Source organism: Rattus rattus, chromosome 8 (assembly GCF_011064425.1).
Source record: "Rattus rattus isolate New Zealand chromosome 8, Rrattus_CSIRO_v1, whole genome shotgun sequence".
In the NCBI taxonomy this organism is placed as follows: Eukaryota; Metazoa; Chordata; class Mammalia; order Rodentia; family Muridae; genus Rattus; species Rattus rattus.
Genome location: NC_046161.1, coordinates 51631791 through 51655614, shown reverse-complemented (window position 1 = coordinate 51655614; position 23824 = coordinate 51631791). Strand labels below are relative to the sequence as shown.

Sequence of the window (23824 nt, the reverse complement as noted above, 5' to 3'; positions counted from 1 at the left end):
TCTGTCCCACCAGGCAGGCAGGCAGGCAAAAAAGAGTCTTCCTTCTTCCAATGTCCTAGGTGCGTCCCAGATTAAAGGTGTATACTACCACCCCTGGGTCTAGGACTTGCTTTGTCCCAGGTGACCTTGAACTCAGAGATCTCTTTGACTTAAGCTCCTAAGATTCATAGCCACTTTGCCTCAAGATCTTCATACCAAGATCCAGGTCAGAAACTTGTATCCCCCAGCCTCAAAATCTCCAATCTAGATTATAGTCTAATCTAGAATCTCCAATTCTAGATTATAGTCCATTCCAGATATAGTCAAGTTGACAACCAGGAATAGCCACTACAGAGGGGGAACTCTGATGTCTTCCCTACCCTAGGGGTCTCTAGGCTAGGTTGTGGGTCAAGGAGCTGTCAACACATCTGGTCCAAAGGCTGCTGAGCCTTTCCTGCCACTGTCTGGGGCTCTCTGCCTCCCCTCTACCACTCCTCTCTTTTCTCAGTTCTCACCTCACTTGTTTTCTGGATCCTCTTCCACTCCTGTTGTCCCTGGGGTCCCCACAGCAAGTGCCTCTATGGCTCCATGTGGGCCAGAAATCATCCCATGTGCTGGGAATAATCCTGAAGGCAGCAGCAGGCCTGCAGAGTAGGTGGGGAGTGCGAGCTTGCCTTCTTCACCTCACCAAGCAGGATGGAGTCTGTAGCCTTGTGTAAAGCAGATTCCTAGCTAGGGGCTCAACTGATGGCCAGCCAGGAGTCCTGAGTCATGCATGGCTTGTACACAAGGGAGTGTGGTTCATATCTTGGGGAAGGGTGGGGTTGAGAAAGGCGGGCTGACTGCTCCACTGTGTTATCTATTACTACAGAGAGAGCTCAAGATGTGCAAGTTCCACCCTAGCTGATCTGAGTGAGCCTTGCCACCTCTCCCTTCTAGCTGTAAAGGGCCCCAGAGCTCAGAGCAGCCATACCAGAGCCTCTAGTTTGGAAATGCCAGAGAGCAGGAAGACTAAGGAAATGGGTTGTCAACTGGGTCCTGAGGGTTACCTAGCCCAGGTCGAATGCAATTGGATCCATGAGGTCATCAATGGGCTTATACACTGAGTTGTTAAATACTTAGAAGTCTTGGCAACCAAAGAGGCTTTACCTATATCTTTGCAAAGAGCAGAGTAGTGGTGACCTTACCAGGAAGCCTCAGAACCTATCTTTGGCGATACTCACTTTATCTGGTTATATAAGGAAGTGCTATCCTGCCCCTTCCTCTGTCTCCAGCCAGTGAGTGTCCCTTGCCTCACCCAGCACATGCTTCCCAAATGTCAGCACAGCTCCATGGACAGCCATGAGAGAGCACTGTTTAACAGGGCCTCCCTGCTGGGTGTTGCATTCCCCTTTCTCCTTCAGACTCCTAGAACAGGATAAATTCAGACGTGGACAGGAGCTCTGAGCATCTTGGAGCTTTCATCCTGGTAAGGGGAACTTGTCAGTTGAGAAGACTTCTTTGGGCCTGTAGGTAGGCAAGAAAGACCTGGGGAGAGTATAGGAGACTCATTTTCTTTTTGATCATTGGATCACAGTAGGCCTGGCTTAACCTCATTTTGTGCTCACACATCTACAGACTTTGGGCTTGCTTCCACAGGGCCTCTGGCATGCTCACAGGTGGCTGGCTGGCTTCATTCACTGCCACCTGTTCTCTGCCAGCCAGACCAGAAGCTCCTTTGACTTCTTCCTGTTCTACTGTGGGTCTGTCTGAACACCTGACAGGAGGCCAGGAGCCATGCTGTGACCTGGATTCCAGGAGGCTGCTGTGGTTGACTCCTTCACTTAGCTGTTTAGTGGGATTCAGGGGTTGGACACAGAACAGTGGCCAGAGGGAGGAGTGCCAGAGACAGGTGGTGGGGCTGGGTATGTGTCCACAGATACTGTGCTACAAGTCCTGCAGATTTTAGATATGGAACAGGCCGGGTTCCTAAGTACAGGGTTGAGATGCAGACCTGAGGCTCATCCCACCATTCACCCCTGGTCCAGGGTCCTTCAGTGATTTGATTCAGACTTCATATAGACATCAACCCCAACTCCTCTGGTGCTCAGCTCTATGCCTCCCTGAACTGTGGGGTGCTGACTGCAGACAGCCTTCCCCAGTCAACAAGACCTTGTTTGATCCTCACAAGAGGCAGTTTGGGAGGGGACTTGAAGCTGCAAACAGGATGATGGGTGACTCAGGTCATGCTGGCAGTCCAGAAAAGTCTGGAGTTTGTACCCAGTTCTGACTGGCTCAAGAGCCCACCTTCCCAGCTCTGTCACTGCCCAGTGGTCTTCCCGGAAGTATGGAGTATGGAAAGTGTAGGGCTCAGGTGGATATCTGCAACTTAACTTTCTGATGTGGGGAGCCAGAAGCTCTCATCTCTGCTCTGGTACTTCTCTGGCTTCACACCTACCCTCCATCCTCACCGCTTGGGTGAGGGGACTCAGGGGCACCAACTTTTCTCACCACCTGCCTCTTCACAAGGGCTGGACCAAGTCCTCCTGGGGTTTCATCCACTCACAGGATTTGGGAGGACTCTGTGACCTTCCCATTTCCAGGCTCCAGGTCTCCTGTTCCAGCTTTAAGAAGGGCCTAGACAACGCCTCCATTTGAGCCCCTCTCCTATCCCACCCTTTAGGGCTCTGACATATCTTATATTCTCAGAACTTTGCCCCTCTAAGGTTGGCACCACCTTCCAGCAGGCCTCCTTTCCTCTTTAAGCAGGTTGACCCCTCCACTCCAGGTCATCCCCAAAGCCCCTCCTTGTCTTCCTACACCAGCACCAGTTCATCTACATCAGTTCACTCGAAAATCCAACTGTGAAGATTGATCCTACACCCTGGCATAGCACCCACAAGTCCACCCTAACTAGGCTCAAGAAGAAGCAAGGCTTCTAGAGGTGGCTGCTCCTTGCCCTCTTTGAGAAGCAGAGCGGGGGTTGGGGATTTAGCTCAGCAGTGGCGCTTGCCTAGCGGCGCAAGGCCCTGAGTTCAGTCCCCAGCTCCGGAAAAAAAAAAAAAAAAAAAAAAAAAAAAAAGAGAAGCAGAGCTATGCTGAACTTGTTTTAAGAGGCGCATGGTCCTCCAGGTCAGAGTGTTGGGTGAGAGGAGCCAAGAGAGGGTGGGATCACAGCACAGAAAGAACCTGACCTCTCCCAGGATTGCTTTCCAGGAAGGTGACCTTAGAGCTGAGGCTCAAATGTACATCAATTCATTCATTTGCTGGATATCGCAAAGGAGAATTCAAGGGCAGACAGATGAGAGAGCACTGGGACCCACGAACCTGGGAGGGAAAAAAAGACAGGGAGTACTAGATGCTGTAGGAGTTGAGTAAAAACAGAACGGGGCATCTCCTTTTTGTCCTGGAGTCATGTTGCAGACCAGTCACACAGAAAAGTCTTGGTGGGTACAGGGCACAGGACACAGGCTGGGAAAAGTGTGGTGCTTAAGACCAGTGAGCAGCAAGCCTCCTTTTGGGGGGCTAGGAGTGGGGTGGAGGAGCTGGTCCGAGTTGCCTCTCAACAGGGTACTGGAGAGAATGAGATTTGAACATAGGGAGAAGTGAATCAACCTAACTTTACTTCAGGACCAACTCTTTCCTTCTGCTAGATTTTATGAAAAGAGACAAGAGGATGAAGGTCTAAAGGGAGACCATCAAGAAGGAAGGGCAAGCAGCAGCCTCTGGAGAGGACAGGACTGCGAGGAGACAGCTCCAGTACCAGAGTCAGCAAGAGATGCTTTCTGTAGAGGGGGTGGGGCTGTGGGTAGATTGCCTAGATTTTCCACGTTGGAAGAGCAGGCAGGAAGACTGCCTAAATTACCCCATTTCTGACACTTGGGGTAGGTAGGGCAGAAGACAGGGACTTTTTGAAGATGTTGGCATTAAACTGGAGGATACTGTTTTCCGGTAGCCATGGAAACATGGGTGGGCAGCTTTGGTGGGAGGTGAAGACACCACAGAAACCTGTGAATGAACGAAATTCTGTCAGTGTGGGCCTGGCCTCAGGTGGGAGGTGCATCTTCTGACGCCTGGATTTTTCAGTCCTTGGCTCCTAGGCTGGAAATCAATGGGACAAGACTCAGGGGCAGAAGCAGTTTAAAGACTGTTGAATGCTGCGTGGTTGGAAGGTGACTAAGGGATCAGTTTGAGTTTGCCTTAGCAAACATAATCACCCAGCCTTTTAACTCAGCCACTGTTGTTTACTCGGGTGGTGATGAAGATGCCAGGTCATTATGTCAGAACCAGAGGCAAAGTCTCTAAAGACAGTTTCAGCACTGTAGGGAGTCAGGAGCGACAGCACCTGGTGGGCGAGCATCCTTTACAGGGAGGGGGCACCTGGGAAACCCTGGCTGCCCCGCTGAGTCAGCAAGATCCTAAAGGGATGCCCCGCCCTGGCCGGCCGCCGCAGCCTCGCGGACATCGCGTGGCGTGGGACAATTAGGCGCCGCACCCGCCCGCTTGGCTGCGCGACGCGCGGGGGCGGGACGCTGTCAAAACGAGGCCCTACCAAAGGACCGCGACTTGTATTCTCTTCTGATAAAATAAGACCTCATGATGCTGTCACGACAAAGCGTTGGACAGTAGGTGGGAGGGGTCTAGACTGGGTGCCTCAAGTCCGATGCCTCAGCAAAAGGACTGGCCGAGTGGTTCCAGTGGCAGAGCGGGAGCTCGGCGCGACGCGGGGCTTTTGTGTGGCGCGGGTTTCCTAACCCAGCAACCGTGCTGATTGACAAGCAAGACGCTGTGTTCAAGGGAAGGGGACGTCTTCTCCGTCAGACCCCACCGCCGAGGCTCGTGGGGATCTTCCCGGAGGCTGCTCAAGCTCCAGCGAGCTGGGGCGTGGCGCCAAGACTTTCAAAAAACCCGCACAAGCGGAGAGCAGAATGTGTCGTTTGCTTCTTGCGCGCAAGCGGAGTCGAGCCCGCCTTCCCCTGCCCGGGCGAACCGACCGCCTTCGTCTCTAGCGCCCTCCCGGGCCCCGGGAGAACAATGCCGGTCCTCTCCTCGCGCAGGAAGAGGCTGGCGAGCATCGCCGGGCCGCGGCGGGGAAGCGGCCCCAGCCTGGCAGTCCGGTGGGTTCCTCCTTTAGGCCTAGAGCTGGCCTCAGACCGCGGTCGCGGCCGCGCACTGATGCGGCCTCGGGGGCCTACATGCACCACTACACGCAGAGGGGCAGGCCGCCGCCCGACGATGCTCCCGGGACCTCCCGGAAGAGACCTACAGCGTTGCGGCCCGGACCCTGGCGGGGCAAGCCAGTCCCCCAGAGTCTGCGAGTTGGCGGCTAGAGCGGCCAGGCCTCTGGGCCGGGTCGAGCCCGGGCCGCCGACGGCTGCGTCACGCGAGGGGGCGGTGCTGCCACGGGCGGAGGCCAGAGCCGGAAGCGGAAGAGGCGCTCGGAGTGGGGAGTGGGGCCTAGCCGCAGCCGGAGCCTGGGAGACGGTGAGTGTGGGCCTGGGCCCGCGGCCGGGCAGCTGGGGTCAGTCAGTGGGGACAGCCAAGCTGGTACGGGTACCTTGGCACCCGGTCGGGTCTCGGTGTGTACCTGTTTCCCTCTTCGGCCCACGTCAGGCCGCGGTCCCGACCTCTCACCCCTGACCCGCCGCTTCTCTCCCGGAGGGCGGTCATTGCAGACCCCTTTTCTGGTTCCCGCGGTGTTGGAGGCGGAGCTCCAGCTGCCTCGGAGCCGGCTGGGAGGATCCACTTTGGGCCCCGAGCCGGCCCTCAGGCTGGGGTCGTGTCCGATCTAAGCTATCCTGGAAAAGGCTTTCCCTATCCCGAGCTCGAGGCATAGCCCGCAGACCTCCTTCGCGCGCCGCCTGGAGTTTGATTCTGGCCCAGGCTGGCCATCCCTTTGGTCGCCGGGTCTTCCCTTGGCGGTTACGGGGAACGGGACTCTAAGATCCCTGGGTTCCGGGAGGAAGGAAGGGACTCGAGTGCGGGCCACCGGCCCCCTCAGTGTTTTGTTATGATGGGACCGCTTCATTCCGGAGAATGGGCCACACTAAGCCAGGAGTACAAATGTCCAGGCTGCTCCTCGGTCCGGTCGGGAGCCTCTATGCTTTAGTTCCGGGTGCGGGCTCCCTGATGCTTGGGTGGGAATTGCCTGAGTCTAGCCCCCATCAAGGCGGAGTTGGCGGCTTTCCAGTTTCCCTCCTCCGTGCCCTTGAAAAGGAGGAGCGTTTTGCCCGGTGGCAGCCGCAGCTTGCGAGGTGGCAGGTTTGAGGTTGCAGTGGTGGGGCACTGCCAGCCAAAAATAACCATGGGTCGCTTGGGTGGCAGGAATCCGGGAGGGCAGCCGCTGACCTGGCTGGCTGCTCTTCTTGTTAGCCCGGTTCTCTAGCCAGGAACAGCAAATGAGAAGCCAGAGAGGCCTGTGCTCAGAGAAAAGCTGGCATCCTTAGCTTAGTTTCATTGGTCACATTACCTTTTTCTTTACTGTGCAGAGCAGAGCTTCCCAAAGCATAATTGTGGTCCTTAAGTTTTAAAAAAAGCTTTTCTGCTGAGGTCTCAGGAAATCAGGGAATTTTCGAGAAGTAGGCTCAAAAGACCTGGCTGGGAGCATGATGTGGGCCACCTGGTATTTCCCATTTTTCACCTGCCTTGGATGCGTTGCAAGGGAGATGATCTCTATTACTGCCTATGTGTGGTACTTCATGGCCAAAATACTTGGCCACCTTTGCCCATCTAAAAGGTGTTATCTTTATTTTTCAGGCATGACAACTGAGGTCTAGAGTGACTTGTATAAGGCCACAGGGCCAGTAAGTGGCAGCACTGGGATCAAGTTCAAGGTTTCCTGCCAAAACTTCCTACCCGGTCTCTTGGAAGGAAGGAATTATAAACTAAGGCATTCAGCATATCCCTGAGTGTTAGCTGGCATCGTCTCAGTGCTAATGAAAGGCTGTCTTTAGTACTTCTTGTGGCCCAAACCTGTGCTAGGCTTTTACTTTATAGGGCAGATATATTTAATTCTTACGGAGCCTGTAAGAGATTATTGTTCCCTTGTTTCAAGAGGAGGCTGAAGCTCAAAGTGGTTTAATAACTTGCCCAAAGGCAAACAGTGAAGTGGTGGTGCTGTGGATCAGGTTGGCTTTCAACTCTGAAGCTGTGACTTTCCACTCAAGTAGACATATGTGGTCATAGAATCCATCTAGGTCCCAGAAGGAAAATTTTGGCCTGCTGTAGATTAGATCACATTACCACATTCTCCAAATAGGATGCTTAGAGTGCTCCGTCTGCCTGGTGAAGATGGGCAGGACCATTTGCCTTTTGGGAAGATGTGTGCCCTGGCCAGTAGGATGTCTTTTGGGTCAATTAGTGAGACGTGACATACTGCTTTCAGGCCATAGCTTGAGCACCTGTCATAAGATAATGGGGGTGGGGGTGGGAACATTCAGATGATTGTGAAAACAAGTCTTCTGATTTTATATAGTGTTTATCACCAAGGATTTCTGGTTCCCTAGACTTTTCAGATGGTGGGTTGTTAGTGGGAAGATAGATGGCAGTGCCTTTCTTAGGGTTCCCAGAGGCTCCCAGAGGTTTAGATAAATTGCCTCCCTATCCTGCTCATACACAAGTACCTGTTTCATCTTTGGACTGTGCTGGTGAGATGGAGCAGCCTTGATGGATTTGTTTAAAAGGTGCTTGGCCGGGCAAGCCTAGGACTATGCACTACTAGAGGTTGGGTGTGAGCGATTGAAAGCTTGGAAAGCAAACAAGCTGTGCTCTCATGCCTGGCCATCTGCTGGAGAGAATGAGAAGGGGTTGGATATGGGTGAAAACAGTGCCAGACTTATGTAGCCATCTCTGTCAATGGTTGCCGAACCCACTTGGGAGTCTCCTGTATTGGATCTAAGTGCTCAGTGGCTAAGGAATACTTGTCCTACTTCCCAATGTACAGCCACGTCTTGGCTCCTCCAGAGATAGGGCAGAGTGAGTGAGTGAGTGCTGGAGTAGGAGCTGGAAGGGATGGCAGTGATGCTGTTAGTGAAAGGTGAAACACCTGGTGTGGGACTCTAGTTGGTCTGAGGGCCACTAGGATGTGCCTCAGGCAAGAAGCTTAGATTCCCTGAGGATTGTGGCACCTTTCTGGGCTGAGACTGGACAGGTCAGTAAGAACTGGGCAGGCCTTCTGGGCCCAGGCCCACTTGGCTGGAACCTGGCAGAGGTAGGGAATATTGGTGAGACATTGTATCTTTGATCAAGGGTCAGAGTTCTCATTCCTACTGTGGTTTCTCACTGACTGAAGAGTTTTGAATTTCTTTGAGTTGAGTTCAGTTCATTGCTTTAACCAGGCAAGTTTTAGTTTAGTACATTGGCTCTATGCCGTCAGTTCATTAGCTTCAGGCTTCTAGAACATTAAGGTTATAGGACTCCATAAGCATGAAGAAATTGAGCAAAAAAGCTCTTTTCCTCCTGTCCTTGACATCTCTGTGACAGTGCTCAGCATCCCACTAGATCTACTTCTGGGTCCCGGCCCTGATTTACATAGTTCAAATGTTTAGACCTCTAGGCCATGCTGGAGAGGTGCCTGTTTGTTTATTCACTGGCAAAGGAAGGAGTCATCCATCCATTGTCGGCTGTTCTGTCACTGTGACCTCAGAGTTCTTCTTTACTTCATAAACCCCTGGGAGGGGCTGCCCCTAAACAGAACAATGGGCCTCTTCTTCAGGAACACCTGGCTGCATCAGGCCACCCTGTGGCTGGAAGCAGTGAGCTGCGTGTTGAGCAGGGCTTTCTCTTTTTTGTGGCCTAGATGCATCACTGTAAGCGATACCGTTCCCCAGAGCCAGACCCATACCTGAGCTACCGCTGGAAGAGGAGGCGGTCTTACAGTCGGGAGCATGAAGGTCGACTACGATACCCATCCCGAAGGGAGCCTCCCCCACGGAGATCAAGGTCCAGAAGGTGAGTGGGAGCGGGGTTGGAAGAGACACTTCTTTCCTCAGTTGGATGAGCAAAATGGCCCAGAGGCTCAATGGTCTCAGGCTCCTTTAGATGATGCTTCTGCCCAGCTGCCCATAGATTCTTGCCCTGACCTCTTTGGGGTCCTTGCCTATCCTTACTTCCTTTTCCTGACCGCAACAGACATTCTTCCTTGTCACCCTTTCTTTCTTTGTCACAGGGTGGTCTTTCTCCCTCTGTATTTTCTAGGCCAGTACTCTATCTCTGGCCTTCCTCAGTGGAAGTAGGAACATAATCCTAGCCTTGGAAAGACTGGTCCCAAGTCCTATCTGAGTCCCCAGATCAAAGTTATAGTTGTACCAGGCTGGTCAACTCTGCTACTCTTGAGGCCTTCCTCCCTCTGTGGCACTGGAGGGACACTGTCATTACCCAAGGCTCTGGAGAGTAAGCTTTGTACCTTTGTACCTTCTGCTTACCTGTTCATTCCCCTTAGCCTGGATACTTCAGCTCTAACAGGTTTTTCTCTCGAGCATTTTCAGGGGCCCTGCCAAAGGCCTCTTGCCTGCTGGCAGGAACCTGACTAGTAGAACCCTTCTTGATTCATGTCACTACCTTCTCTTGGCAGCCATGATCGTATACCCTACCAGAGGAGGTACCGGGAACACCGTGACAGCGATACATATCGGTGTGAAGAGCGGAGCCCATCCTTTGGAGAGGACTGCTATGGGTCTTCACGTTCTCGACATCGGAGGCAGTCCACGAGAGAGGGGCCGTGCCCGTACCATAAACATGCCCACCACTGTCACAAGCGTCGTACCAGGTCTTGTGGCGCCTCCTCGGTGAGTGGTGGCCAAAGTGTGCTAATAGGGGCCTAAAGGCCTCACCTCTTTCTCGCCTTCTCTCAGGCTAGCTGGTCTGGGTGAGTACTGGCAACCCCGTGTACATACACCATTGTGGGTACACACAAGAGGTGTGTGTGTGTGTGTGTGTGTGTGTGTGTGTGTGTGTGTGTGTGTGTGTGTGTGTGGTGTGGTGTGTGTGTTTGGTATAGGACTGAGTGAGGATGTTATGCCTTCCATCTTCTGGCCTCTTGCCAATGGCAACTATAGAGGCTCTGGCTCCGGCGTTGGCTGATTTCCAGCCTGTCTGTGTCTACCCACTGTTCCAGACACAGGCTACATGGTGCACATGATTGGGACACACTTCTCAGGGCTGGTACTAAGATTGTTGGTTTGTGGTTTGGGTCTATATGTCCTAGTCTTTTTCATATCAGGTCTTGTCCCTATCAGGCCTGCCCCATAGCTATGCTTTGATGAGTGTGGACTTGACCACTTCTGCAGCTCATCTCCACAGCCTTCCTCTCCCAGAGGACCAGAGTCTGCATTACCCAATAAAAAAGGGACACTTTACCAGTCAATTTTATTTTTCTTTTTCAAATGCTGGAGTCCAACCCAGGGTCCACACATAATACTAGGCAGGTATTCTACTGCTGAACTGTATCACACCCCATTCCCCACACCTCCTCTTTGTTTTTGAAAGTCTTATGTATTCCATGCTGGCCTAAAACTCATGATCCTTTTCTCTCTACTTCCTGAGTGCTAGGCACCGCTGCCTGGCTTCCTAGCCCTTTCTTTTTTAGATATGGGTCTTGAATTTCTGTGTTTACCTTTCCAAGTTGCTGGTCTGTAAGAGCACATCACTTTGCCCTGTCAAATCAGCTCACATTGGAGCTTCTCATCTGACCTCCAGCCAGGCTCTCTTCTACCTTGTTCCTTTGTAGGTGGGTTACTTCTGGTAAGGAGCGACAGCTGGCTGTGTGATGAGGTCCCAGGCCTCACCTTGTTGCAGGCCACTTAAAGAACAGAGGTTGGCCATCATTCTTGGTGGTGTGTTGAACAGACCAAGAGCCCACATGGTATTCAATCCCATGGAAAAGGAAAGTCACTTGTGTTTCCAAGGTCATGTGCTGTCTTCTCTTCTTCTCGTGTGTTCTTCCTGTGTTGTCCTCCTGCGGGCCAAGAGGCCTCTTAGTAGTGGTGGGTTTGGTGGAGGTATCTTTTCTACCCAGCGCTGTGACTTGAGTGGTGTGAGTTGAAGGTTGACTTGCAGGTGAATTAAGCATGGGCCTCACACAGTGCCATATGCTGCCACTGGATGGCAGTGCAAGTCTGGTGCTCTGCTTATTTTTGGTGCCCTCTGTCGTTGTGGGAAGGGTCTGACTTATGAGTGGCACAAGTGCTAAGGCCAGGTCAGGAGCTGGCGTGGGACCTGAAGGTCAGCTGGCCCAAAGGACCTCAGCCAGGCTCATTTCCTGCTGGAGTCTGGTGGCAGGAGGGCTGTTGGCAGAGTTCTGTTTCTGGTAGTTGGTTACATCTGGCTAAGGATGTCATGTGGGGGCAGGTAGTAGCTTGGTTCTGTGTGGCAGCTGTTGAACATGTTGTAAGGCCATGTGGGCTAGCATAGGCAGGCAAAGAAAGGCTGAGCATACTGTTGCTGCTGAAGCCAGGATAGCCCCAACCGATCTAGAAGGTTGGACTCAGGTTGGGCCAGCTGCCTTTTTTTGCGCCGTCTTCAGCTCTGGCCAGAGTCATGGGAGGGTCAGGGAGGGGGAGACTTAGAAGAGGAGGGAGTCAGGGCTATGGCTGTACTTGGGGCCTGGCCCCTCTGTCAGAGGCTGGACATCTTTCTGAGCATTTGTGGCACTCTTCTTAGAGATAATGTCCGAGTTTTCTTACATACCTGTAGCTGTTTTTGCTTTTCTGTTTTGAAGTCAGTTTGTGTCTTGACGTGTCCCTTGCAATATCCCTATCGTTATATATGCTGTGTGCCTTATGAAATGCTGGGATCTGGAAAATCCAACCAACCAACCCACCGGCTCCTCACCGTCTCCACCTCTGCCTTTGACTGACACCTCAATCTGTCAATCGGAACCGCCTACCATGCGATTGGTCGGATGGCGTTTCGGGGGGCGGTGCATGCAGAGAAGCCAACAGAGCAGTAAGCGCAGCAGCCGGAGTGTGGAAGATGACAAGGAGGGCCACCTGGTGTGCCGGATCGGCGATTGGCTCCAAGAGCGATGTACAGCCACCTTTCGTAAAACTTTACCTCTCTACTTTCTACCCCCCTTGTTAGACAAGACCTCTCCTGCGTGGAGGGGCCTCTAGTGCGCGTGGCGCCTTAGTGGGGCCACCAGTAATTGCCTGAATGACACAGACACTAGCAACTTCTGTTTTAAAGAGTGTAGCAGTGAGCAAGAACCTTTGTTGTTTTTGAGGATTTGAATGCTGTGAACTTGCAGGAGCTGCCAGCCTCCCACCCTCCAGACTCTCATGCTCAGCTTCTTCTTTCTCACAGATGAGATCGTGGGGAACCTGGGTGAAGGCACCTTTGGCAAGGTGGTGGAGTGCTTGGACCATGCCAGGTGAGCATGCTGGCGTGAATATCCTTGAAAGAGCTAGTGCAACTCTTTTTGGAGGGTGGTGCCATTGCTGGATGTGTGTCGGGTTTGCTGATCTCATGATCTAAGGGAGACACTCTTAGGATTAGACATGCACGTGATAACCTACAAGGACTTTTGGTTAGTGTGTGCCTCTTCCTTGGTTACCTACTTCTGAGCTGTGGCACTAGATAATGTGGCCTAGTGCTACATCCCATGAGCTTTTGGAGATTTTTGGCCAGGCCTCATCCATTTTTTCTGGTTTTTGGGCAGAGAAAAGGATACATATAAGGTTCTGGGAACCTTTGAGGAATTAAAAGGAAGTCAGTGCAGGGTCAGTGGAGGTGGACTTCAGTTCTACCAGCAGGGCCAGTGGCTCCTTTTGAAATGAGTTACATCTATGTTAAAGATAAGACAGCTGTGGGGAGGGACCTTGTTTTAGAAGTCTGAAGTAGGGGTTGGGGATTTAGCTCAGTGGTAGAGCGCTTGCCTAGGAAGCGCAAGGCCCTGGGTTCGGTCCCCAGCTCCGAAAAAAAAAAAGAAGTAGCAATAGAAGTCTGAAGTAGTGGCCTCTCTTGGCCAGAAGGTTGAGAATGCTGCTGGCTTGGCCTGATAGTGCCTTTGCCCCTCCCGTGTCTGCCTGAGAGATCCCAGTTGAGGGAAATGAGACTTTGGCCTTTCTCACCAAACAGCTACTACTACCTACCCCATTATGGCTAGGGTCATGAATAGTCCATGCTGATTCGGGAGGCAGTACCTGTATGTCATAATGCTGGGGCCAAATCATTCTTTCCAATCCTAGCAATATAACACTTACCCCTTATCATCTGCCAGAGTAGAGTCATTGCTTCCTTCCCTGTAGCTGTATGTTAGAGAGGTAACCCTCTGGGGAGCCAGTTGTGTTCCTGCCTTAATAATCTCTAATTGCTTTGGTGCATTAGCTACAGAGCGCTGGTATCCTCATTTGAGCTATGCCAGTCACTGCTGCAGACATAAAATATGAAGATGTTCTGAAGTTGCCCAAGTTATACCTCAGCCATTGATGACAGAGCTGGGCCTGCTATGCTTGGTCTCTCACATTAAGTCAGCTGCTCAGAAAAGACCACTGGACCCAAAGTTAGCCATTCCCTCAGCTATGAGATGAAGTACTAATGTGACTGAGAAACTTCCTCCTGCTCCCATTTTCCATTCAAATACCCCTTCACCATGAACCTAGAATGAGTATATAGGAACACATATACACTGTCCTGTGACCAGATGTAGACAGGACAGACCCAAGAACTCTGACCTATGAAGACAGCTATACTGTGTTGAGTAGCTGGATAGGAAATGAGTCTGAAGTCACTAAAGGACAGACAAGGTCCTGGGTCCTTTAAGGGGAATACAAAGGGAGTCAGTACAGGGCCAGTGGATGTGAACTTCAGCTCTGCCAGCAGCCCTGGCAGGGCTTCTTTTGGAATAAGTTACACGTATGTTAAAGATAAGACAGCTGTGGGGAGGAACCTTGTTTCAGAAGACTGTAGTAGTAGCCTCTTCTTTAGGCCTGCACTGCCCAAGAAACCAGAAAGAAAAAAAAAATAAGGGTTAGCAAAGCAGGGCATTCTGATTGCCCAGAGCCGGATGAACTTGTTCCCAGTATCAAGGCCAGCGCTTGAGATATCAGAGGATATACCCTGGTGGGCTAGGACTACCTCATTTCAGGTCTCCACTGATATCTCAGTACTAGCTCTCTTTGGCAAGTCTTGGTCACCTAGCCTGACATGTTTCCTTGTCTGCTCACATCCTGCAAATGGGAGTAGAGTATGAAGGATCAAGCAACAACTGCAGGAACTCTCCTGGGACACAGAGTTCTTGGCCCTCTGTGGCTGGTAGTAAATTCTGAGGCAGTTAGATAGTTGGGGGAAAGGACCTAGATTAGGGTGTAATATAAGGAGTGGCCTAAGCTTCAGCAAAAATTCCACTACTGGTACCCTAACTGCTTGTTCAATCTCAATACTGTCCAGGTCAAGAAAGTCTGGCCTACAGAGTAGGTTGTCAGATAAGATTCCAGGGCATTGGGGGTGATCAGGATTGCCTCAACCCCTCTGCCTGGATTCTCCCTGGGGAGCTGGAAGTTTCCGAGATCCTAAATGTACGTAACAATATGAAAGCCAAGAGTACCCATACAAATGCCAGGGAAGCTTGTATGGTGAGCAGAGGGCTGGTGTTGCTTTCAACAGGCTGGACCTCAAGTATAAACAGTCTTAGAACCTGTGATTTATCTAGTGGGGTTTGTTATGAGTTGCTGGGTTTCAGGAAAGGGAAGAAGGCTGGCTGGACACTTGGCTTATGGGAGCCTTTGTTTCTTTCCTGCTCTATAGAGGGAAGTCACAGGTTGCCCTGAAGATCATCCGTAATGTGGGCAAGTACCGGGAAGCTGCTCGTCTAGAAATTAATGTTCTCAAGAAAATCAAGGAGAAAGACAAAGAAAATAAGTTGTAAGTATCTGCAAAGAGTGCACAGGCATCACTCAGTGGGGTGGCATTCTCTAGTTCCAGCTACCTCGACTCCCTGGGAACATCTCAGTGTCCCCGCATTTGGTACCTTCTCACAGTACTGGGAATCTGACAGGTGTTCTTTCTGTAGAGCCCTTGAACTTCAGCTCTACCCTGCCTGGCTTTGTGTTCTGGAGTAGCCCAAGCCCTGCATTTATGAGTTAAGGGACGTAACAGGTTGGGGACACTTAAGACACCAGTCAGCTTCTCTACAAGCACTTAACTGTGCTACAGTCAGCAGAGGCGGTGCACCTGACCAGGTCCTCAAGAAGCTGAGCAGTACATGGAGGCCTGCACTGTACTGGTGCCATTCTACCTGCCCCTCAGTGACTGTTAGGGCTGCCCACTCTGGGTGCCATGGGTGAGCTGAGATCAAAATGTAGCCCCTCTACACAATGGGAAGTACAGTTTTGTTTTTTGTTTTCCTCTTCTTTTTTCTTTTTTTCCGGAGCTGGGGACCGAACCCAGGGCCTTGCGCTTGCTAGGCAAGTGCTCTACCACTGAGCTAAATCCCCAACCCGGGAAGTACAGTTTTTGCTTAGAGTCTAGCTGTGTGACAGTGGATTGCGACATGTGCTCTGGCTCTGAGGCTTACAGAACAGTGTCCTTTTGGGGTGTGGGGGTGGGTCAGGTGAGGCAGAGCTTGAACTCAACCTGTCTTTTTTCTCTAGCCTTTGTGTCCTGATGTCTGACTGGTTCAACTTCCATGGTCATATGTGCATCGCCTTTGAGCTCCTGGGCAAGAACACCTTTGAGTTCCTGAAGGAGAACAACTTCCAGCCTTATCCCCTACCACATGTCCGGCACATGGCCTACCAGCTCTGTCATGCCCTTAGATGTAAGTGTTCATTGTTGGTTGGTGCATGGAGTACTTTACCCTCAAAAATAAGTCACCTGGTGGTCTTGCTGTCCTCCAGCACACCTGATCATTCTGCAAGGCCTCATAGGCTTAGAGCCTCTGGCTGAAAGGTCTTTCTGCCTTCTGGTGGGAATTGTAGTGCAGGGATGGAAAACTCGAGTTCCCCGGATGGACATCATGGGCCCAGCTCTTCCCCAGTTTAGAAAGAAAACAGGAAAGTACTCTAGAAGTGGCCTAGCTACTGACCCTGCCTCTACCTTTATGGAAAAGAGGAAAAGGCAGAAGGTGGACCTGACAGATTCTCAGGTCTTGCTACTCAGACACCTCCATCATTCATCTGTCCCCCCAACCTTGAAGAGCAGCTTTGATGGTACCACTGTAGAACTTATGTTGAAAGGCAACTTGGGAAGGGACAAGTGAAAGGCTTAGAACTAAGATGTGTAGGGCCTGAGTAGGTGATGGGAAAAGAACTGACCAGTAAAGGACACAGCTCTGCAAAGATATGGGATGTGACGACTCACTCCAGTGGAGAAGGAACATGCTGGAGAGTGTTCTGGCTCAGGTGGGGTCATGGAGTTGTGAGAATCTTACAGGCCAAGTGGGAACGTTGAGGTTGAAAAGTAATGAGTGGTAAGAAGTACCAGTGAGGTAGAGTGGAGGCAGGTGTCCTTCATAGGCATGGGATCCAACAAGTCACACCTTTGGTGAAGTGAGGCCTGTTAGTGCTGAGGAAAAGGGCTCACCCATCCTGAAGCTTCAGTGAGATGGTTAGTGAGGTAGAGTGGTAGAGGGTTTTTTGGTTTTTTTTAAATGAAAACACTCCTTCCATCCCTGCCTTCTGAATGCTTATGAAGTTTCACAGAGCTCTTTGAAAGCTGGGAAGGGCTAGGGCCTAGCACTGGTGGACAAGCTTAGGGTCTCAATATGTGCTTCTCCCTCTCCTAGTTCTACATGAGAACCAGCTGACCCACACAGACTTGAAGCCAGAGAACATCTTGTTTGTGAATTCTGAGTTTGAAACCCTCTACAATGAGCACAAGGTAGACAGCACTGACTGGGTGGGCAAGAGTGTGGCCCTGCTCTAAGGTAGGTTATCTACCTGAGCAGACTGACCTAGGTGGCATGCCTTGCCTTCAGAGCTGCGAGGAGAAGTCAGTGAAGAACACCAGCATCCGAGTGGCAGACTTTGGCAGTGCCACATTTGATCATGAACATCATACCACCATTGTCGCCACCCGGCACTACCGCCCACCTGAGGTGATCCTTGGTGAGTGTGCTTCCTAGCCTTCAATATTGTTTACATTGGGCAGAATTCAAAATGAACAGCTGGGGGGGCTGGAGAGAGATGGCTCAGTGGTTAAGAGCATTAGCTGCTTTTCCAGAGGTCCTGAGTTCAACTCCCAGCAACCACATGGTGGCTCATAATCCCATAATGAGATCTGGTGCCCTCTTCTGGCCTGCAGGTATACATGGATGCAGAAAACTGAATATATAATAAATACAGCTTTTTTTAAAAAAAAAAAAAAAAAAATTGAATAGCTGGATGTGGTGCAGGTATACATGGATGCAGAAAACTGAATATATAATAAATACAGCTTTAAAAAAAAAAAAAAAAAGAATAGCTGGATGTGGTGGCATACACCTGTTATCTAAGTCTTTAAAAGGTAGAAGAACAACAGATCAGCTAAGGCCAGCCCTGGGCTACCCAAGATCCTGTTTCAAAATGAGGCAAGTGGTGGTAAACAGTCTGCCATCTAGGCCTAGACAATACCTAAGATGAGGTAGACTTGGTCTTAGGCAGAAATAGCCTTGTCAGTGGGGCTTGAACAAGAGTTCTGCCAGACAGACATGTAGCTTCCTAGGAATTTTGGGTATAGGGTCTCATATCTTACCATCTTGGCTTACAGAGCTGGGCTGGGCACAGCCCTGTGATGTCTGGAGTATCGGCTGCATTCTCTTTGAGTACTACCGTGGCTTTACACTCTTCCAGGTAAAGTACTGCATTGGTGGAATGCAGGGTACATGGGCAGGAAGCTCTGTGTGGTTGAGGAATTGATGTCTTCCATCCCTAGGATGAGTCTAGGTTTAAGGGTTATAGTTGATTAGGGGAAGGACTCAGTTGAGTCTAAAGCAGGTAGGGAGGATTTTATCAAGGACAAGACTGGGCACAGAAAGATACTGTCTGAGCAAGGGCTTATCATAGGCCTCCTTTCGCATGGAGAACCTGGAGTGCCAGTAGCCAACCAGGTCCATCTGTTCCAGTCCTAGGTGGCCACCAAGTTAAGTTTTTCTCTCCTGGAGCAGGGAGAGCTCTTGGCCTTTCTTCATGCTTTATTCTCCCAAAGTGAGCAGAGGTTGTGCCTAATTCCAACTTGCTCTGTCCCTGGTCTTCTGTAGACCCATGAAAACAGAGAACACTTGGTTATGATGGAGAAGATCCTAGGACCCATCCCATCACACATGATCCACCGTACCAGGTAAGAAGTCTCCATGGCTCTGGGTCATCAGGGTACCAGATGTACAGCCCTTGCCTAGTACTCTGGTTCTCTAAGCTGCTACATAGCCTTTACTATGTCTTTCAAGCCAATCTGGTAAGCTATTGTCCCTACTTGCTAGGTCAGGCCCACATGAAGACTGACAGCAGCCACCCTTTCCCACGTCCCACCTAACCCTAGACACTAAGGGTTTCTACTCCTTGACTCCCCTTTTCCCCTTGACTCTTCAGGAAGCAGAAGTATTTCTACAAAGGGGGCCTGGTTTGGGATGAGAACAGCTCTGACGGGCGGTATGTGAAGGAGAACTGCAAACCTCTGAAGGTCAGTTTATGGCTCCCCCAGCTCAGCTCATGCCAAGGAGACCCCAGGCACTGGGCAAACAAGCAGCAGAGACAGGATGGGCAGCCAACAGCTGCCTGATCGTCTCAGTTCTCTGTGAGGCAGCACCCAAGACTACTGGGTACTGGCAGTGAGGCTTTCTGCGTGCTGCCCAAGGGGCTCTTTCTTAGCCCTGCCCGTCTACAGGGTGGCTGAGAATGTAATGGGGGAAAAACCCAGAAGAGCCAGCTCTCAGACTGCCATTTCCTGTCCCTCTCTCTTCTCTGAATTTTGAGAAGAACTAGGCAGGACTGAGGCAAGTGGGAGGGAAAACCTAGATGTGGCCAAAGGAGGCCTGCCAACTGTAATTTGGTACCTGAACAAGTGCATTTTTCAGAGGTGATTTCTACCCACCCATCAGAACTTTGCATGTGGGGTAGAGGCACCAACCCAGCAAGATCCCACCCTGTAGCCTAAGTTCTGAACATGAAAGGAAAGGAGCGGCTGTTCTGTCATGAAAGGCAGAAGTAGTCCTCTAAGGAGGCATCCTTGCCTCCTCGACCCATCCCAGCAAGGCTTCCCAGAGGCAAGGGGACTGCGGTGGCTTTCCACAACCCTGCCGTCAAACTGAGGCACCTTGTGTCCTTGAGCAGAGTTACATGCTCCAGGACTCCCTGGAGCATGTGCAGCTGTTTGACCTGATGAGGAGGATGTTAGAGTTCGACCCTGCTCAGCGCATCACACTGGCAGAAGCTTTGCTGCACCCCTTCTTTGCTGGCCTGACCCCTGAGGAGCGGTCCTTCCACAGCAGCCGTAACCCCAGCAGATGACAGGTGCAGGCCAGCACACGAAGAGTTGGAGAGCTGGACTGGGCTGCTGGCCCCTTTTCTCCAGCCTCTCCTACTGGCTTCAGAGCCAGAGCCACCGATGAACAGTGCAATGTGAAGGAAGGCAGGAACCTGCAAGGGATGGGGGGTGTGGTGCCCAGCTGCCAGAAAGCACAGATTGGACCCAAGCTATTTATATGTTGTAAAGTTATAATAAAGTGTTTCTTACTGTTTGTAACCCCCTGGTACCAGTGTGTCCATCTCCAGGCTCCTTGCCTTCTCCCCATACTGACTGACTTACTAATAAAGTCTTTCTTAGCAGCTCAGCTTGTGGAAAGCTAAGTGTGGGTTGAGCCAGACACAGAAAGGCAAGCCACTGAATAAGCTAGAAGCTGGAACATCCCTCTAGGGCAGCGGTTCTCAACCTCTTGGTGACATCCCCTTTGGGGACCGAACAACCCTTTCACAAGGGTCACCTAAGACCATAGGAAAACACTTATGATATATAATACCAGTAAACCGTTAGGAAGTTTCATATCAGTTTTAAGGTTGGTATTTGGAAGGTTGAGAACCACTGCACTAGAGTTCAGTAGTTTTGGCCCGAGGAGACTTGCCAGACCTAGAAAGGCTCTTGCATTTTCATTTCAAGGGACATAGCTTACTATAGCTAGCCAAACAATCTGGTCATGCCATCATGTCACTATGTACACACCCATACCCAACAATTCCAGTGATCAAGGTAGGCTCCTAGGGATTAGAAAAGCAGCACTCCCATCACTCTACAAAGCAGTTTAGATAGCACAGGTTACTGTCACTTTATTGTGCTGGCTTTGGGTTCCCCAAGAGCTGCATGCATTAGTGACAGGGTTGACCACCTGACTGAAACCAGCCATTGAGCAGAAACTTCCAAAAAGAGTTGGAGGAAGGAGTAACACACTTTCAACTCTAGGGAGGTCCAGGCCAAGAGCAGGGAGAACTACCTGTTAGCCACCTTCAGGACCAGAGTTCTACCTCATTTTATGCGTGTCTAGTAGCCTGTGTCTAGTAACCTATAGCGGCTGCCTGCTATAACCCTGCCTTTAGAAAAGAGGCCCAGTTTGAAAGCTACAAAGTCCTGTCGTGCAGCTGAGGCCCCCAGTCCTTGGCCTCTTTCTTGCAGCTGGAAATAACTAAAGAGAAAAGATAGGAAAGGAAAAGCTATCACCATCTGTTCTGGCCATGTTCCTACAAGACAGCAGCCCGAAATTAAGGTACCAGGGTTTACCCGTGTACCCAAACATTTTAGTGAGCCCATCTGCCTGTCCACCTATACCCCCCTCAACTATTGATGGGCACAGCAGAAAGCCTGTGGGGAAAAACTTTACAAAGGTCTCTGCTAAGGCTCCAAGGCATGGTCCTATCCTACTAACCTGAAGGACCTAAGCCCAGGAAGATCCTCGATCTGAACAGTACGATGTTCCTGTGGCTGAATCCCACCACTATGGCCATCTGGAACGGTTTGTTTTTGGCATGTTTGAGACAGGCCACTAGTCCCATACTAGTCTGCATACCTGGGGAGGGCAACTATAAAGGATTAAAGCCTAAACATAAGAACTGGAGTGGAGCTGTGGCGGGGGGTTGGGGGGGGGGTGTCCAGAGACAGGGAGAAGGGGCAGACGGAGTGTTATTCATGGACAAGGAGGTAGGAACTGATGGTAGGACTGAAGCACCAGGGAGCCTCCTATGGCTCAGCACCAAGCTCCCCCAGGGTCTCCCCAATACTGAAAAGCTGTATCCTGAAGGTCTGGTTCCCAACTAGGTGGGCATTATAGCATGACAGGCACAAAACTGCTAAAGGTGACAGCAGAGCAGCCAGCCCAAAATCTCACCATGGTCATCATCATCTTCAGGAAAAGTCCCTACATAAAACTGGGACATCTGAGGAGGGTCCAAAGTTTTCCAAACAAACTCTGGTGGCTTTGGGGGGAAGCAGAGACAGCACAGGCTTGTCTTCTGGGTAGCTGCCATGCAGCCTGATCTACATGATTACAGAAGAGTGTGTGCCTGGTTGCAGGGCCAGAGGAAGCATAGAACACAAAACCTTCTGAAATCAGAGTGGCTGGAGGCCCTAACAGCTCACCCCACAATGTGCCAGCCCATGCCCAGTGGCTGTAAACCGGAAACAGTCTTAGAGCTGCCTATGTCTGTAAACAAAGCCCCAATTGAATGGAGGCAGGGTAGGATAGAAAGCTACCTGGAGCCACTGGTCTACCCGACATACATGCCAGTGGGAAAGCATTCCCTGGTTAAGGGCAGGTGGCAGGCAAGTTTTAAGTGTTTTGTTCTCTCACAGAAGAAATAAACCCAAGAGATAGTCTACAAGGTCCACAAAGCTTCACATCCTTAAGGCGTCCCTTGGTGGGTCTGGCGGCGGAAGTGCAGGGAATACGGGCCCAGCTGCCCAGAGCCTCTAGGCGGAGTGTAGGGGAATGACGAACTTGCAGCCAAAGGGTGAGTGGTAGTCAATGCCGACCTCCTGGAAGACTTGCTGGGGAATGCCAATGTCACACAGATAGACTCGACCTGCGTGCTCCCCGAGTGGCAGCGGCAGGCCCAGGGCCAGGGACCATTTGGCATCAATGCCCTGTTCAACTTCATGTACAGGAGGGTCTATGCTGAGCACTGGTGCCCGGTTCTGGTTGGCCCAGGCCACAGCTGCCTTGTACCAGGGCTGATCCCGCAGGAAGGCATTCTCAGGACAATCCAGGCAGTTGATAACCAGGTCCACAGGGCTGGTGGGGAGATCTGGAGATAGAAAGAACGCATCTGAAAATTCCTGGAGCAGACAGCAGGCCAGACCAGGGTTCCAGTGGTCCCAGAAACACCCGGCTTTCTAGATATTACCACTCCAGTGCCTCTCCAAAGGCCAGTCTTCTCAAGGGCAGAAGGCTTTCACCTGCTCTTGCCTTGCAGATAGGGTTTTATATCTGACTAACCCTGATGATGTTATACATTTTGGAAAGGCAGTCAGCCCTCTCAGGATGCTCAGGGTCCAGCAGAAACACCAGCTGGCAACAGGCATTTCTACTCAAAAGCTGGCCTGTATATCCCACTCTAGCTAGCCTGCCCTGCTCTGGGAATTCCTCATGCAAATGGGTCTATTCCTCCACTCAGCCCAAATTTAGGACTAGGAGGTAACATCTCTGTTCTCCCAGAACCTAAAGGTTTCCCTAACAGCCAGTGAGATGGTTCAATGCTTCACAGAGGCACTTGCTGCCAAGCCAGATGACCTGAGTTTGATCCCCAAGATACACATGGTAGAAGGAGAGAACTGACTTCCCCAAGTTATCCTTTAGACCCTCGCACACATGCCATAACATATGCATACCACACAAACTTAAAATGTAATAGCAATGCTTTATTTTTCTTTTTAGAAAAAAACTCCTCCTCTGCTCTGACCAGACTATAGTCCTCTGTAACAGTAAGAACAGGAAGTCTCAACATGTATGCAAATCCAGGATTAACCTAAGAAATTAACCTGATAGAGCAACAATAAGACTAAACTGCAGGGTCATTATCTGCAGGCCAGCTTCCTAAAGCAGCTACCACAGGAAGTTTTTTAGATAGCTAGAGGAAGGACTGGCTGGACCATGGCAGTGGTGGTTTGAATATGCGTGGCCCATGGGAAGTGGCACTATTGGGAGGTGTGGTCTTGTTGGAGGAAATGAGTCACATGGGGGGTGGGCTTTGAGGTCCTATGTTTAAGCTTCACCCAAGGTGGAAGAGAAGCTCCTCCTGGCTGCCTGCAGAAGACAGTCTCCTGCTGCTGCCTTTGGTTCAAGACATAGAACTTCTGGAGCACCAAATCTGCCTGGATGCTGCCATGCTTCCTGTCGTGAAACTGTGAGCCATCCCCAATTAAATGTTTGCCTTGGTCATGGTGTCTTTTCACAGCAATGAAACCCTAAGACAATAGCACACATCAGAGATTGTAACGCATTCTAGTGCTCAGTCTACAGTTAATGATACTGCTCAATCAGAGACTCGAAGCTTCCCTACTTAAAACGTGCATAAAGTTCCTGTGGGCCATGAATCGATCACTCACATGGAACCCTTTGTGTGCAGAAAAGCCTGTGGTTCTGGTCTAGTCCTCCTGACTTGCCATGTGGCCTCTGACTAGGTCTTTCCCTCTTTTTTTTTTTTTTTAAAGATTTATTTATTTTTTAATGTATGAGTACACTGTAGCTGTCTTCATGCACACCAGAAGAGGGCACCAGATCCCATTACAGATGGTTGTGAGCCACCATATGGTTGCTGGGAATTGAACTCAGAACCTTAGGAAGAGCAGTCAGTGCTCTTAACCACTGAGCCATCTCTCCAGCCCCCAGTCTTTCCCTCTCGGACCGTCTATCTTTGACTCCATTCTCACTTAAATCCCACTACAGTCACAAGTTGGCCATACACCAGAACTG

The 23824-nt window shown here is 50.9% G+C and overlaps 2 protein-coding genes across 3 annotated transcripts in view; one reads left to right on the top strand and one right to left on the bottom strand.

Moving 5' to 3' along the window:
- The first annotated feature begins 4521 nt into the window (after window positions 1-4521).
- Window positions 4522-19699, top strand: Clk3 (CDC like kinase 3). Of its 2 annotated transcripts, none has more exons than XM_032911350.1 (13): window positions 4522-5442; window positions 8756-8907; window positions 9530-9743; window positions 11886-11982; window positions 12259-12325; window positions 14701-14817; window positions 15546-15712; window positions 16679-16773; window positions 16871-17000; window positions 17641-17723; window positions 18131-18210; window positions 18459-18549; window positions 19200-19699. In XM_032911350.1, exons 1-13 carry the CDS (start codon window positions 4993-4995, stop codon window positions 19374-19376), a joined length of 1920 nt encoding a protein of 639 aa, XP_032767241.1. In that variant the 5' UTR covers window positions 4522-4992; the 3' UTR covers window positions 19377-19699. The 2 variants fall into 2 exon arrangements, with proteins under 2 accessions (XP_032767241.1, XP_032767242.1); XM_032911351.1 differs by lacking the exon at window positions 4522-5442 and adding an exon at window positions 5645-7640.
- A 1538-nt stretch (window positions 19700-21237) lies between these two features.
- Edc3 (enhancer of mRNA decapping 3) overlaps window positions 21238-23824 on the bottom strand; it is a 42542-nt gene continuing 39955 nt past the window's right edge. The window contains exon 7 of the mRNA XM_032911353.1: window positions 21238-22157. Within this exon, the coding sequence (XP_032767244.1) occupies window positions 21823-22157 (335 nt within the window). The 3' untranslated portion in view covers window positions 21238-21822. The remainder of the gene's footprint in view (window positions 22158-23824) is intronic.